At 44.3% G+C, this 16,077-nt stretch overlaps 1 protein-coding gene across 7 annotated transcripts in view; it reads right to left on the reverse strand.

The window, feature by feature from the left end:
• osbpl8 (oxysterol binding protein-like 8) overlaps positions 1–16,077 on the reverse strand; it is a 207,063-nt gene that overhangs the window by 8,263 nt on the left and 182,723 nt on the right. For 6 of the 7 annotated variants that reach the window (XM_070900103.1, XM_070900102.1, XM_070900100.1 and 3 more), the window contains 5 exons: positions 14,655–14,752; positions 10,713–10,802; positions 10,314–10,450; positions 2,935–3,120; positions 1,970–2,123 (listed from right to left, as the gene is read on the reverse strand). In XM_070900103.1, coding sequence (XP_070756204.1) covers positions 1,970–2,123; positions 2,935–3,120; positions 10,314–10,450; positions 10,713–10,802; positions 14,655–14,752 — 665 coding nt within the window. The remainder of the gene's footprint in view (positions 1–1,969; positions 2,124–2,934; positions 3,121–10,313; positions 10,451–10,712; positions 10,803–14,654; positions 14,753–16,077) is intronic. The other variant, XM_070900099.1, reaches the window with a different exon arrangement.

Consider the following 16,077-nt stretch of genomic DNA (forward strand, 5'->3'; position numbering starts at 1 on the left):
GGGTTTGTGGAGGGATGTGATCGGGGCCCAGGAGAGGCGAGAGTTCGGGGCCCAGGGGCAGCACGGGCCAGCCCACACTGCGATATGTGTGCGCACTGGGTCCGTGCAGCAGAGCTGGTCTCCAGTCGTCCTGGTTAACCCTTGCCACTGGACCAAGACCTCGCTCTGTCGAGCCCGTGTGGTGGCTGGTGTGCAACGGTCACCCCACGTTAAAACAATCCAAGCACAGGCATCTTCCACCCTTCAACATGTAGTTCGGGACCTGGAATATTAGGTCCTTCATTGAAACACCTGTGAACTTTTTGACATGGAAGCAAGTCATCCTCGATTCGAGGGACTGCCTGTGATGAAAACCCAACAGCTGTGCATCAACCAGAACAGCAGAGGATTTGAACATTCGTCAAGATTGACAAACGAGCAGAAGGAGGCTGCTTGCTGAGACACTTCCTGGATTAATTTTGTTTTCAGTGAGTGCTTGTGCTGGGAAATTGAATTTATATTCATCTCTTGCAGTTCAGGAACAAAATTGGATCCAAAATAAATATTGCTCCCTTCTATCCCAACAGTGCTCTGCATCCCAATCTAGGTGGTACCCGAAACACCTGCACCAGAGTGTAATTCCATTGGCCACACCCGTCACCCTTGTCAATATTTTGAAAGACCGAGAAGGACAAGGGCAGCGGGTGTATGAGATAATGACCTCCGAGTCACACACCAGCCTGACTTGGAAATATATCGGCCGTTCCTTCATCGTCGCTGGGTCACAATCCTGGAACTCCCTCCCTAACAGCACTGTGGGAGCACCTTCACCACACGGACTGCAGTGGTTCAAGGCGGCGGCTCACCACCACCTTCTCAAGGGGCAATTAGGGATGGGAAATAAATGCCGGCCTTGCCAGCGACGTACATACCTGAGAATGTGAATAAAAAAAAAATGCTGCAAGGCATTTGGAAAAAAAAATCTAATTTCACGACAATTACAAGATGTTAGTTGTACATGTGTTACACGATGTGTGCGCACACTGGGTCCGTGCAGCAGAGCTGGTCTCCAGTCGTCCTGGTTAACCCTTGCCACTGGACCAAGACCTCGCTCTGTCAAGCCCGTGTGGTGGCTGGTGTGCAACGGTCACCCCACGTTAAAATAATCCACGCACAGGCATCTTCCACCCTTCAGGATGTAGTTCAGGATCTGGAATATTAGGTCCTTCATTGAAACACCTGTGAACTCATCCCTTTTTTGGCATGGAAGCAAGTCATCCTCGCTTCGAGGGACTGCCTATGATGATTACAGTAAAAATGTCACACAATAAGCACCGCAATATGCTGGAATATCTACGTATCGCATTGTAGTGAAGGACACAGCTTTGCACCCACACTTCTGCGCAACTGCTATTCTTTATATCAGTCCCACTGCCAAGGGGAAGTGACACACTTCCCCAAAGAGAGGAAGGTAACTGCAGGGCACAACGCTCGGTACTGCCACTTTGGATTTCTGGGTGTGGAATGGTGCTGGCAGCAGCTTCCGGCCAGCACCTTGGGTCGATAAACGGGAGGAGAGAGAACACGGATGGGTGGGTGGGTGGGGGGTGGGGTGCGGTTGGAATGATTTACAAATACATAGCCGTGCTTAAATGACATTCTTTACAAAAGAAAGAAAAATCTTTCAAAGTTCTAATGATGTCTCACCGGTTTCATTTACGGGTAGAAAGAATTCGGTAAAATTAGCGAGAAAAAGAATCGGCAGCAGTTATATAGTCCTTAAAAAAAACCTGCTGTGAGGCTCAATCCATTCGTTCAACCCCAAGTTCTGGGGTTTTCATCTGAAAAAACTAATGGCATCTGACAGATTGAATTTCACTGCTGGCCAACTGGGAATGGGGGGAAAAATGGGGAGCAGGAAAAAATAGCTGTTTGAGATAGACGGGCACCAGTAATAATAAATTCAGCATCACACAATCTTAAAACCTACCTGACGTTTGCAATTCTCTTTCCTTCCCCCTTGGTTATTGAGACTAATTATACTGGCAGAACGTACCATTGGAGTGCGGTGCCAAACTTTTGACTGGATGACACCTTCTTTCTCATACTGAATGAGGTCATTCAGTGGATCCCATGGCCTGGTGCTGCATGCAATAAAATGTACTACATAATTAGTCATCAGGCAAAATAGTTACGGCCTCAGGATACAGTGCAAGAATCCCCAGTCATCACAGTTGTGACAGCCATGCGATGGCGCCCCATATTTACAATACTCAAACTCAGATGACAAAGGAGGAACAAAAATGAAAGAAAATAAAAGACATTGACGGAACTTTGCATTTAGATGGCATTTTACCCAGAAACTTGCAAAGTACTTTACACACATTGATTTGTTCTCAAGTGCAATGATGTTGTATAGGCAAATACACTGGCCATTTCACACTCAGCAGCGAGGAAAGTGTCCTGTTAATCAGTTGTTGGTGCTGATGGATAGAACTCCCTGCTCGCCAAATAATGCAGCACCAGTGGACCTTTACAAGGCTCCTTGCCAACGTACCAGCCAGGAGACCACATTCTGGGCTACCAACCCACGACCAGCTCTTTCAAAGGAGCCGGCAGAGACATGATGGGCCGAATGGCCTCCTTCTGCACTGTACGATTCGAGCAATTGCACTCAGTGTTAATGGGAGACTGACCGTCAACAAATAAACGGAGAAGCAAGGCAGAGAAGAGGGGAAAGGTTATGCAGTGGATTTTTCCTTTGCAGATATTAAAATAAAGACACTGGAACTTGGCCATGCAAAGAAACTCGTGCATACCTTTCTCTGCTCACTTCAGGAAAGGCCCATTTCAGCACATTGACAGAGCGGAGGACAGAAATGCATATCGTTCTTTACTCAATATTCCACTGCACAAGCAAAGCAAGAGTAAAACTTATTTTTTTTGAAGGCTTACTCTGCGTATTTGTATTGCCATTCTCCCGTAACTACATCCTGCTCAAACAAGCGAGGAATCCATTCCTCTCCCTTGGCTTTCCGCTGTTTGGCAGCTTGGCGTTGGGCTTCTTCCAGGATGAACTTCTCACCAGTGGCTTCATTCTGGTCCTTGTTGTGGATTGCACGAGTTACATGCTGCCACAGTCTAAGCAGATTATCACAAGACGACAAATAAAATTCATGAAAATTAAGCTCTTCTTTCAACAACTGTTTGATACTTTATTGAACTACAGTGAATAGAATTATTTAAAAAGTAGTTGAGATTCTGAATGAACTCTTAACAGACCAGGAATATCATCAATTAAAAGCAACCATTAAACCAAGGCTGTTGTCAACAGAACTCTAATGCAATTTACAGAATCAAAATGTCTTGAAGGCGATGGAATATTTTATTTCTGAACAATTTCATAATTAATGATGACGGGTTCAAAATATTCAGTTGTCATCAAGAAAATATTTTCTATATCCCAACAGGCAGCATATATACCATTTAGGCAATACCAATTTTAATATTTTTTGCTGTTTTTTGACTTTGTGAAGTCAGCACCTCCCAAACCCGCAACCTCTACCCATCTAGAATGGCAGCAGGCGCATGGGAACACCACCACCTCCACGTTCCCCTCTCCCAGTCACACACCATCCCGACTTGGAAATATATCGGCCGTTCCTTCATCGTCGCTGGGTCACAATCCTGGAACTCCCTCCCTAACAGCACTGTGGGAGCACCTTCACCACACGGACTGCAGCGGTTCAAGGCGGCGGCTCACCACCACCTTCTCAAGGGATGGGCAATAAATGCCGGCCTTGCCAGCGACGCCCACAGCCCGTGAATGAATTTTTTTTTTTAAATGGGAAGGAATATATTTAAATACATATTTGCAGAGAGAGCAGATGACTGAAGGGTTGTGCAGGCGGACTATGTGGTGGAAATGGAAATCTTATTTACAACGCTCCAATTGCTTTCCTCATAACAAAGGGCTCATGTTCTGTCAAATTTTCTCCCGGTTTGGTCGCATGATAATTCCGCACCTTAGTAACTCATTTACTGCTATGCAGGCCTATGACAGGAGGGCTTATTGGAACAGATTGTTCAAATATTTGACACAGCATTTTCAGCGGTCCATTATCTCAAGCAAATTTATGGGATGATATTTTTTCTTCTAGTGCCTGCACTGCATTATTTGCATCTGGTGCTTGTGGGTTGCTGTGGCTGTTGCCAGTGAAATGCATGGCATGCACTGGAGTGTGCGAGGGAGGCATTCGTTCATTTGGAGAAGGAGGAAAGAGGGGACGAGCTAAATGATGTTCATAACTGTCTTATAAAATATTGGTAAACCACTTGCCATTCCTCTACACTTTCTAAACATGAAAACACATTCCCACTTACCATAAAACGATTTGTCTAACTGGGGGGGAAAACAGGGATGCCAGTCTCTTCAGTATATTTTTGTGAAAATATCGTGGCCCCCCAACCTGCGAGAGAACAGCTCCGCAGGTCGGGCTATAAAAGAGTTGGAGTGGCGTATCGCTCCAACCTCCAGCGCGAGCTGCTCCAAGTATGCGATGATTTTGAGATGGGTGACGTCATCAAAACCTTGGTTGCCGTTTTGGCACATGAGCAGGAACATCGGCAGAACCCAGGTAGAGAGGAGTGGGAAGGTCGGGGCGGTTAAGCGGCGAGTGTTTGTGGCGAGATGCGGTGAATGTTTATGGCGGAGGAGAGGCGAGAGATCGTGGCGGAGGTGCGACAGATGAGGGTACGGGGTCAAGAGCCGAGGGCCCAGGGGCAGCACGGGCCCAGCCCACACTGTGCGATATGTGTGTGCACCAGGTCCTTGCAGCAGAGCAGGTCTCCAGTCGTCCTGGTTAACTCTTGCCACTGGACCAAGGCCGAGCTCTGTCAAGCCCGTGTGGTGGCTGGTGTGCAACAGCCACCCCACGTTAAAAAAATCCACGCACAGGCATCTTCCACCCCCTCAATTGGAGTTCAGGACTGGAACATCAGGTCCTTCATCGAAACATCTGTGAACTCTTGTGGAAGCAAATCATCTGGTTCGAGGGACTGCCTACTATGCTGATATATTCTTATGGAAGATAAAGATTTTCTATTGTACAGCACCTTCTCATGCAATAAAGTATTTTGCATACACTGAATTACACGGAAACCCCAGTGACTGTTGCTAGGCAGAGAAACCCATCAGCCAGATCCCACAAACAGTAACTGGATAAATGACTAGTTGGTTGAGAAAGGAAAGTTGCCAGGATACAGGGAGCACTCCCTGTGCTTCAAATGCTACAGGACACCTTTAGTGTCCAACTGAACCATGAAAGCACATAATCTCCTTTATCATCAGTGTCAGCCGTGGCTCAGTGGGTAGCACCCTTGTCTCCGAGTCAGCAGGTTGTGGGTTCGAATCCCACTCCAGAGAATTGAGCACAAGCATCTAGGCTGACACTCCCAGTGCAGTGCTGCACTGTCGGAGGTGCCATCTTTCAGATGAGAGGTTAAACCCAGGCCCGGTCTGCTCTCTCAAGTGGACGGTAAAGATCCCATGGCACTATTGCAGAGAGGAGCAGGAGAGTTATCTCCGGTGTCCCGGCAGATTATCTGGTCATTATCACGTAGGAATTTGGCTGCTGCACTTCCTACAGTGCCTACACTTCAAAAAATAAAGTACCTAATTGGCTGTAAAGCGCTTTGAGATGTCCGGTGGTCATGAAAGGCGCTATATAAATGCAAGTTATTCTTTTTCATACATATATACCACAGGAGCATTTGAATTCTGTGTGACTTTCAGTTGTATTGAGCTATTAAGGAACTATGGTCACTGGTTGTGCAAGAAGGGTTCTCCCCCGAGTTCATGCAGAACTTGAAACCCAACATGACAATTAAAAACGTCGATTTAAACAAAATAAAATGGGGGAGCACACAGTAATGTTGACTAACATTTGGAAAGCTACGTATGCATAGGAACGCACAGGACAGGAAAAGATCATTGTGATCCATCTAACAGGTCTCACAGGAGTGTCTACAGGTTGCACTCTGTAAGTGAATGAAAGTATTCACACAATTCAGGCAAAATCAGAAATTTGATTCTTGTGAAAATCTGAATGAAAGTGAACTTTTTGGCATGTCAGATTGAGGTCACTCCTTCATTAAAGTGCTGAATCCAAATATACAATTAGAAAAAATACAACGCATTTTTTTTAAAAAAGCGACTAAAAGTATCATGACATTCAGACATTGATTCTTAGTTTACAGAGACTTTACACCACAGAATCAGGCCATTTAGCTCAACTGGTATTTATGTTCCACATGAACCTCCACTCACCCTACCTCATCTAACCCTCCTGTATTCCTTTCTCCCTCATGTGTTTATCTAGCTTCCCCTTAAAGGCATCTATGTTACTTGCCTCGACCACTCCCTGTGGTAGCAAGTACCACCACGTTCTGATCACAATCTGGGTAAAGAACCTGCTCCTCAATTCCCTATCGGATTTATTAGTGACTATCTTATATTTATGGCCCCCGAGTACTGGACTCCCCCCACAAGTAGAAACATCATTTCTACGTCTATCACATCAAACTCCTTCATAACTTTGAAGGCCCCATCAGATCACCCATCAGCATTCTCTTTTCTAGAGAAAGATGCCCCAGCATGGAGGACAGAGGGAGGGAGTCGTTTTCGTTAATGAAGTAACTCTGAAAATACAACACTCATTCTGTTTGAAAGCTGTTGATAGATGTGCAACTTGAGCAGAAATATACATGGAGATTTTATAGGCACTGGTGTTGACTGACAACCTTGGGAGAGTTGCAGTGGAAACAATGCTGGTCATAACTGTAGGTCGAACATTATTAAGGGACTTGACCTTTGTCTCAGAGATGCAGGTGAATGAATAATTTCACCGCCAAGGTAGCTGATCTAGCTCATTTCTGGGATAGGCAAGTCAGGAAGACATCCAAGGCTATATTCCCCAGATCCACAAGAGTGTTATTCCTATAATCTCAAAGACATTCCAGCTGTTCGATCCAAAGTAATGAGATTTGGTGATATTTCCATAACATATGGATTAGATTTTCTCAACACCTGCCTTTGCTGTGACCCTTTTGACTTGGAACATCAGGGGGTCCCATATGCCCATTATATTCTATTTTCTAGCCTCTCTGTATATTTGATCCATCCTCTGCACTTCATGCACCATTCTTGGTAATGCACCTCTTTTCAAATCTTTGCCAATAATGCGTGGAAGCAGTTTCATTTTCTCACACTTGCTCAGAGGAGTCACCTCACTCATTCATTCATTTCTATTCTGGCCAACGGAACACAGCACGAGTGAACCATCTGGTGTGTTCGGCACACACATTACACCACCAGGCGACTAAAAAAGTCCAATTAGATTATACCACCTGCACCCCAACATTTTTGCTGCTGAATATAAATGCCAATACCTCTTTTTCCATCTTAAAAGGAAAATTCTACATTCCAAACAAGTATGGATACAAACACTTCTCCGGGCCGAATTGCGAGCACTAATTTATAATGCATGGACGGCATTGCATTTCCCAGTATCAGATAGCCGAATAAATGTAGCACAATAGAAGGATAACTGCATAGTGATTCAAGCAGAGCCATTCTAACAGTCTCCAAACTGCCCAAGCACAGCCCGAGTGATTTATGATCAGAAGTCAGATACTGCAATCATGTATCACCGTTCCTTCATCGTCGCTGGGTCACAATCCTGGAACTCCCTCCCTAACAGCACTGTGGGAGCACCTTCACCACACGGACTGCAGCGGTTCAAGGCGACGGCTCACCACCACCTTGTCAAGGGGCAATTAGGGATGGGCAATAAATGCCGGCCTAGCCGGCGACGCCCACATCCCGTGAATGAATTTTTGAAAAAAGCAATTTTGAGTCCCCACACACATCTTCAATCTTTTTGAAAGTAGACATATGGAGCAATAGTTATGATCATTCCCTTTTAAAATCAGTCTGTGTAATCATATAAAAATAATGAACACACTACATCTCCTTAGTTGCGTAGGTCGTCCTGCTGGAATAACTCCTAAATACCGGTGTTCTTATGCTAAGCCTACTTAACTTTTTTCTTTGCCAATTTCTCTTTAAAAACCCGACTTACTGTGTGTGTCTCATCCTTTAAAGTCTTCCTATGTGCAGAACCCAAGGGGAGGGCCTATGCCAGCCAATCCTGCTGATGGGATGGGAGCAGGGACCTCTCAGCACACTGGGTGTGAGATGTTTAGCAATTATCAAGACAGCCTAAAAATTGCATAGTCTTTGGGGGAAAATTTGCATTTTTATTAACTTTTGTCTCAGTGCCTTTTAAAAACCTGTAAAAACACTTGGCTTGATAACACAACCCCCCAACGTAACTCTTTATTTTCCAAAACCTTTCTGTATTACAATGGTCAAAAAAAATCCCAAAACTTTACAGTATCCATTTTTCCCTGGCCTACAAAGTAAAAAATAAAGTTAAATGCTGACTTTAGATACAGACTCAAGGGGCCTACTCTTGCTCCTATTTCTTATGTTCCCTTAAAGGATTCCCGATAGTATTTAGCTTTCAGATCACACTAAAATTGAAGTATTTTAAAATAAATTGTGTTTTTGCCTGTAACTGACTCGTGCTATCCCCATAGTGTCCAAATATCTATCGATCCCTGTTCTGAATATACTCAGTAACTGAGCACCTACAGCTCTGGGATAGAGAATTCCAAAGATTCACAACCCTTTGAGTGAAGACATTTCTCCTCATCGAAAAATGTGAGCATTGACGATGTATGGAAGGCACTTCAAGTCGCTGGAGATATATCACCAACGATGTCTCCGCAAGATCCAGCAAATCCCCAGGGATGACAGGCGCACCAACATCAGTGTCCTCGTCCATAGAAACATAGAAAATAGGCGCAGGAGTAGGCCATTCGGTCCTTCGAGCTTGCACCGCCATTCAATAAGATCATGGCCAATCATTCCCTCAGTATCCCGTTCCTGCTTTCTCTCCATACCCCTTGATCCCTTTAGCCGTAAGGGCCATATCTAACTCCCTCTTCAATATATGTAACGAACTGGCATCAACAACTCTCTGCGGCAGAGAATTCCACATGTCAACAACTCCCTGAGTTAAGAAGTTTCTCCTCATCTCGGTCCTAAACGGCCTACCCTTTATCCTAAGACCGTGTCCCCTGGTTCTGGACTTCCCCAACATCGGGAACATTCTTCCTGCATCTAAACTGTCCAGTCCCGGCAGAATCTTATATGTTTCTATGAGATCCTCTCTTATCCTTCTAAACTCCAGTATATGAGTTGATCCAGTCTCTCCTCATAAGTCAGTCCAACCATCCCTGGAATCAGTCTGGTGAACCTTCGCTGCACTCCCTCAATAGCAAGAACATCCTTTCTCAGATTAGGAGACCAAAACTGAATACAATATTCCAGGTGAGGTCTCACCAAGGCCCTGTACCACTGCAGTAAGACCTCCCTGCTCCTATACTCAAATCCCCTAGCTATGAAGGCCAACATACCATTTGCCTTCTTCACTACCTGCATGCCAACTTTCAATGACTGATGAACCATGACACCCAGGTCTCGTTGCACCTCCCCTTTTCCTAATCTGCCGCCATTCAGGCTAACATCCCCAGTATTGCAGCACTGACCACACTCGATCAGCTTCGCTGGGCAGGCCACATAGTTCACATGCCAGATACAAGACTCCCGAAGCAAATGCTTTAGGTGGAGCTCCTTCATGGTAAACGAGCCAAAGATGGACAGCGGAAGCGTTACAAGGACACTTTCAAAGCCTCCCTGGTAAAGTGCGACATCACCACTGACACCGAGGAGATCCTGGCTGAAGACCGCCTGAGGTGTAGAAAGTGCATCCGGGAGGGCGTTGAGTTCTTCGAGTCTCAACGCAGAGCGTGACGAGGTCAAGTGCAGACAACGGAAGGAGCACGCGGCAAACCAGTCCCACCCACCCCTTCCCTTGACGAATGTCTGTCCCACCTGTGACAGGGTCTGCAGCTCTCGTATTGGACTGTTCAGCCACCAGAGAACTCAATTTGGGAGTGGAAGCAAGTCTTCCTCGATTCCAAGGGACTGCCTATAATGATGACCCCGAGACTTGGTTGCCCTAATTCTACACACCCTTCAAGCCAGGGGAAACACTTCCCCAGCATTAACCTTGTCAAATCCCTGAAGAATTTCTGCCTCAATTAGATCACTGCTCATTCTTCTACCCACCAAGCCACTGGCTGACAAAAAGGGAGATTTGTTTCCAAGTAAACTGAAATGGGGAACAGTAGGAGAGTAGTCTTACTTTTCCGATTCCATGTTCCCCTGCTCTTCGAAGAGCACAGTGCACCTGGTTAGTCTCTGCTGTCGGATTTCAGGAGTAGGGTTCCAGAACACCTCTGATACACCAGTCTTTTTGTCATTAATCATCACTTCATTGTCCTATAAATTGTTTTTAAAAAAATGGAAATTAAGGTTCTCTCAAAGGGTTATTAACATTTAACAGCACGTCACAAAATGGGTTAAATACATTTAAAATTCTTGCAAAAAACCAAAATAAAATACTGCATCCTAGAATATTTACTTTCTAATACTGTTGTATAAGCAGCACAGTACTTATTAAAATATTATTTACAATCCATACTCTTTAAAATGAATAACATTTTCAATATTAAATACCCTAAATATACATCTCATGACTCACCCAGTGTCCTTCCAAAGTGGCCAAAACCTCTGACCCCAGCTTGAGTTTTCCAAATATCTGGTTAACATTGTTGTTGCTGCCTAAAAATGGCTGGAGACATTACAATGATTGATTACACAGTAATGGAGAGGAGAGAAAAACGTATTACAAGTTTTTGGTGCGTAGGCAGTTTTCAATTAAAGTTGAGATAAAATTGCTAACCTCTTCATTTTTGTAATGTTGAGTTTTCAAGACAAACATCAATTTTTCGTTTATACTGTTAGGGGGGGGGGGGGTCACACAAAATCACCCCCGATTTTCTCCCTCCTGGTGACAGCCCGAACTACACACAAGTCAGTGTTTCTCATTACCACCAGCAGAGATTAGCAACTCAGCAGGAGGGATGTGCAGCATGAACCATATTAGCAACCCTATAACCCTACATCATGGGCCGCCCCGACCTGTGTGAGAACACCACCGCAGGTCGGGGCTATAGAGCTGGAGCGCCGGACCCTGGAACATTGTGGCGGAGGTGCGGCGAATGAGGGTACGGGGCCCAGAAGAGCCGAGGGCCCAGGGGCAGCACTGGCCCAGCCCACACTGTGCGATATGTGTGCGCACTAGGTCCGTGCAGCAGAGCTGGTCTCCAGTCGTCCTGGTTAACCCTTGCCACTAGATAAAGGCCTAGCTCTGTCAAACCCGTGTGGTGGCTGGTGTACAACGGTCACCACACGTTAAAAAAAATCCACGCACAGGCATCTTCCACCCCCTCAATTGGAGTCAGGACTGAAACATCGGGTCCTTCATTGAAACATCTGTGAACTCGTAGAAGCAAGTCATCCTCGTTCGAGGGATCGCCGATGATGATGATAGCAAGGATATTTCCAGTGCCCAATTCTTAGCTCGACAACATCTGCACGGCAAATGTGAGCAAGATTCAATTTAATTCACAAGGTGCATGCAATTTATGAATTTGATAAAATGGTCCAACACATTGTGCAATATTAGAGTTTGGGTTTTAACGCTGTGATATTTATCCTACTCAATACTGGCAATGTTTAAATCCAAATTAAGCTTAAACGGTGTTTATACGAAATCACGACTACCAGCATCTGCTTATGTTTAGTTGGGAAATTAAACACCATTTAAAGTTTAATTTGGGTTTAAACATCCCAGTAGTCAAGCAAGATAAGTATCAGTATTAAAACCCAAACACTAATATTGCAAAATGTGTTTGACCATTTTGTCAAATTGCATGTTCCTTGTGAATTTAATTGGGATGCAACTGCTGTCAGCCAATCGGAAGTAGTTGTCTCCGGACTTGCCAAAATGAGGAATAAAGAATCGGATTTTTTAAAAAAACCTTGTTCACTTGGAGTTTAATTGATGAATTGTGTGAATTGTATTATTTATTCAGGTATGAGCCACTGGTTTGAAACGGGATTGTGATCTGCTTCAGTGTTTCTGATCAGACATTTCTCCCGACAGCTCCCCCGCTAACAGCTCTGACAAGTGCAAAAGGGCGGTGATACCAGAGGTTGAGAAGGAATGAGAGGACTGGGTAATGGAGAGATGACAGCCAGCTCAGCTTTTAAACACCTGTCGATTGTGGGAGGAAGGGAAGTTTGAGGGAGGGAATGAGTTCTAGAAGTTTAAGGCCCCAGGAAAGTGCAGGAGAGAGAGAGGATTGCTAGTTACTGAGCGCTTAATAATAGTTTTCTGCCGAGCTAGGGTGATTGGGAGCTGTTGACTGCACAGCTACACGAGTCATTGTGAACGTTATGTTTTAAATTTGCCCATCATTTTTTGAATTTGCCCAGCTTCCTGTTCGTTGTCAGGAGTCACTCTGTTTCGTATATTGTCTCAACTATACACTGGACATGGGACCTTCATCAGTCTAAACAACTGTATTTCCTTTTGGGGGGGGGGGGGGGGGGAACATCTTGTTATGTAGAATAACTATATAGGCCAACTGATATGAGGTGCTACAATGTCAAAGAGTTTTTAATATCCCATTTTAAAATTAATTCATATTCTCATTTGTTTTTGGAAAAAATATCTTTTTGTAGACCGATGACAAATAACAGGCTGGTAAATGCCTCTGACGCGCAAGGAAAGTACACACCTCGCTGGTGCCTCCATCACTGCGAAGACTTGCGGTTCTGGGCCTTCAGGCGTGTGAAGGTCCACGTATCCCGGGGCGCAGGTGGTTCTCGCAAGCGGCCCTGGGATCTCATGGGCCGGCCACACCAATCACAGCGGGGGATTCCCATTATGCTTATAGGGATTCCATTTACGTACAGAATCCCCATAAGCATAATAGGAATCCCTGAAAAGAAAAACACGGTCACCCAACATAAATAAAAATAAATCACCACATGTTCAAAATGAATTAAAATACAACTTAAACATTTAAAACAAAAATGTAACTTTTTGAAAAATAAATTTAAATATTTTTAAAGGGGCCAAAAATAAATGAATTTTAATTTGTTTTAATGATTAAACATACAAAAATTAAGATTTTAATATATATTTAAACCCTTACGCTGGTAAAAGAAGCCCTTACTCCTGCTTTTACCAAGCGCAAGAGTTTGGTGGGCATTCGCTGGGCAAAAAGCAAATAGCCCCACCCTGTGCCAGTGAATGGTCATTTCTTGTGGATTCGCCGAGCGGAGGCTTGACCGATCGCAAGGTCTGGCCTGTTGCATGCTGAAACCTGGAACTTGTGGGGCACGTGGGTCATCGGCCCTGGATAATCTAGGCCAATGTTCTGGACAGGAGAAGGCCATTAGTCTGTCAAGACGACCCTTCCACAGTTTCCTTACCATGATTGTGGAGCTAAAAACCCTGCATTTTCTTTCCAAATAAGATTTCATCCAGTCCTTTTAAAAAAAAAACACGAGGATTTAAAATCCCCAAAAATGTGCAAAAGAGCCCATGGGAAACCCAATCTACCAATTTCCCTTCCTTTCGACAGACAAGTGGACCATGGATAGCCAAACCCAAGCGAGAGGATTTGAGGAAAGGAGCAGGGAGGTCTTACTGCAGTTGTTCAGAGCCTTGGTGAGGCCACACCTTGAATATTGTGTACAGTTTTGGTCTCCTAATGTGAGGAAGGACATTCTTGCTATTGAGGGAGTGCAGCGAAGGTTCACCAGACTGATTCCCGGGATGTCAGGACTAACATATGAAGAAAGACTGGATCGACTAGGCTTATATTCACTGGAATTTAGAAGAATGAGAGGGGATCTCATAGAAACATATAAAATTCTGACGGGATTGGACAAGTTAGATGCAGGAAGAATGTTCCCGATGCTGGGGAAGTCCAGAACCAGGGCTCACAGTCGAAGAATAAGGGGTAAGCCATCTAAGACCGAGATGAGGAGAAACTTTTTCACCCAGAGAATTGTGAACCTGTGGAATTCTCTACCACAGAAAGTTGTTGAGTCCAGTTCGTTGGATATATTCAAAAGGGAGCTAGATGTGGCCCTTACAGCTAAAGGGATCAGGGGGTATGGAGAGAAGGCAGGGGTGGGGTACTGAAGTTGCATGATCAGCCATCTTGAATGGTGGTGCAGGCTCGAAGGGCCGAATGGCCTGCTCCTGCACCTATTTTCTATGTCTCTATGTCTCTATGTTTCTAAGCGCGGAATTCAAGAGTGGGTAATTGTGTGGCCAAACCCACGTCCCTACTATCCGATGGGGCCCGAATGCGTTGCACGATTAATTCAGCCAACTGGAAACAGAGTTCCAAAGTTTGCTTATATTGTTAACTTTATTGATCTTTTGGACGACACTGCATCCTACCCCATGAATAGAAGCCATAAACTCAAGTTTTAGCTCCTTTTTTTTTTAATCATCTCAAAACTAGTTTATGATAAATGTTACCGTCAACTGCAAAAGAATTCCAAGGTAATCCCCAAAATATAGCTGAAATAAAAGTAAAAGAAACCATCAACTCACCTTCAATTTGAATTCGATTACTGCACTGTATCCTGTTTTCTCACACCTGATGTTAACCTGGCCTCCAAGTTCCAGAGTCATTGGACCATAAACGATCCCTATAAAGTAATAATTTAGGAAAAATTCTTAAGTAGGTTACATATTTTTATGTGTCTTGGATCGAGCACATGTCCGTCTCATACCAGACTTCACACTTTATTAATAATACATAACCTACCAATTTAAAAACGCATTGACTGAACTGGAGACACAAATTTACAAGATATGTCTTGCCCTGAACAAACGACAAGCAGCTCCAATTGCCTGGATTCTCGCATGGAATTTTGGAGCAGTGACTTTGAAGAGCCAGGTCACAGGTTGGTGGCCAAACATCACATCCATGCTCCGGACGACCAGTCAACACCACCACTGGAGATCCAGCAGTTAGTTCAAAAAAAAACTTTAGAACGTGATTTTACTGCAACAGCACGTATTACATTTTGCTGGATTTTAAACAAATATTTCTTAATCAGACACACCGAGAAGGAAACTAGAAAAAACATGTTAATGGTTCTAGTTCGGTAAATAGATGGCCATGTTAAATTCTACACCGGAAACAAACTCCTCTGCAAATGCTACCTGAACGTTGCTCATAATAAAGAAACAGCAAACAGGTAGCTCCGCATTTTCCATTGCTAGGTTGCTTTCCAACAGGAGACTTTATTCAACTTCCATGAATAATAAAAAACGGCCATCGGGTAGTCCTTCCCCATCTGCGAGAACACATCAGCACTTGAGCGAAGTCTTCAGCACTTTCGACTGACAAAGCATGCAATGAGATCTTTACGATCAGCACACCAATAAAACAACAGTGATGAGGACAACGAAACATTGACTGATATAAAAAATAATTTTTACTGCGTGTTAAGACAGCAAAGCAGTGAATGGAGAGAAACAGATAACGATGCAAAGCTCCAAGGCCCACACACTGGATGAGAAAGAGAACAAATGATGGGCTGGGATGGAGCTTTTTATCTGGAGGATTCAGGAATACATAACCAAGTGCTCGCTATGTTGTTAAGTCAAAACAATGACGCTTGGTGAAAGCACTTGGGACTGTTCCAGGTTACTGCCTCGCAATCGACCTCAGCAAGAACCCATGCTGGTCCAAGATACGACCATTGCACAAGTAGAGGGAGTTCTAACCCTATCTGCTGGATCCATACCCGTCGGGGAACACAGGAAATTTCTGTTGTAATGCTGGGTTATTCTTGTCTGGGAACATGACAGAAAGTTACACTCCAATTTACTAAATGCTGTTCATACAAGATTTTTTTTTTGGTGAAGTTTGTTCCCAAAAAAAAAATGAACAACTGCTTCGACTGGTAAAAGTCCTCTGATTTTAACTAAAGAGGAGACAAGTGCACATTCTTTTCAATATAAG

This window comes from Pristiophorus japonicus, chromosome 15 (genome assembly GCF_044704955.1).
Source record: "Pristiophorus japonicus isolate sPriJap1 chromosome 15, sPriJap1.hap1, whole genome shotgun sequence".
Lineage (NCBI taxonomy): Eukaryota > Metazoa > Chordata > Chondrichthyes > Pristiophoridae > Pristiophorus > Pristiophorus japonicus.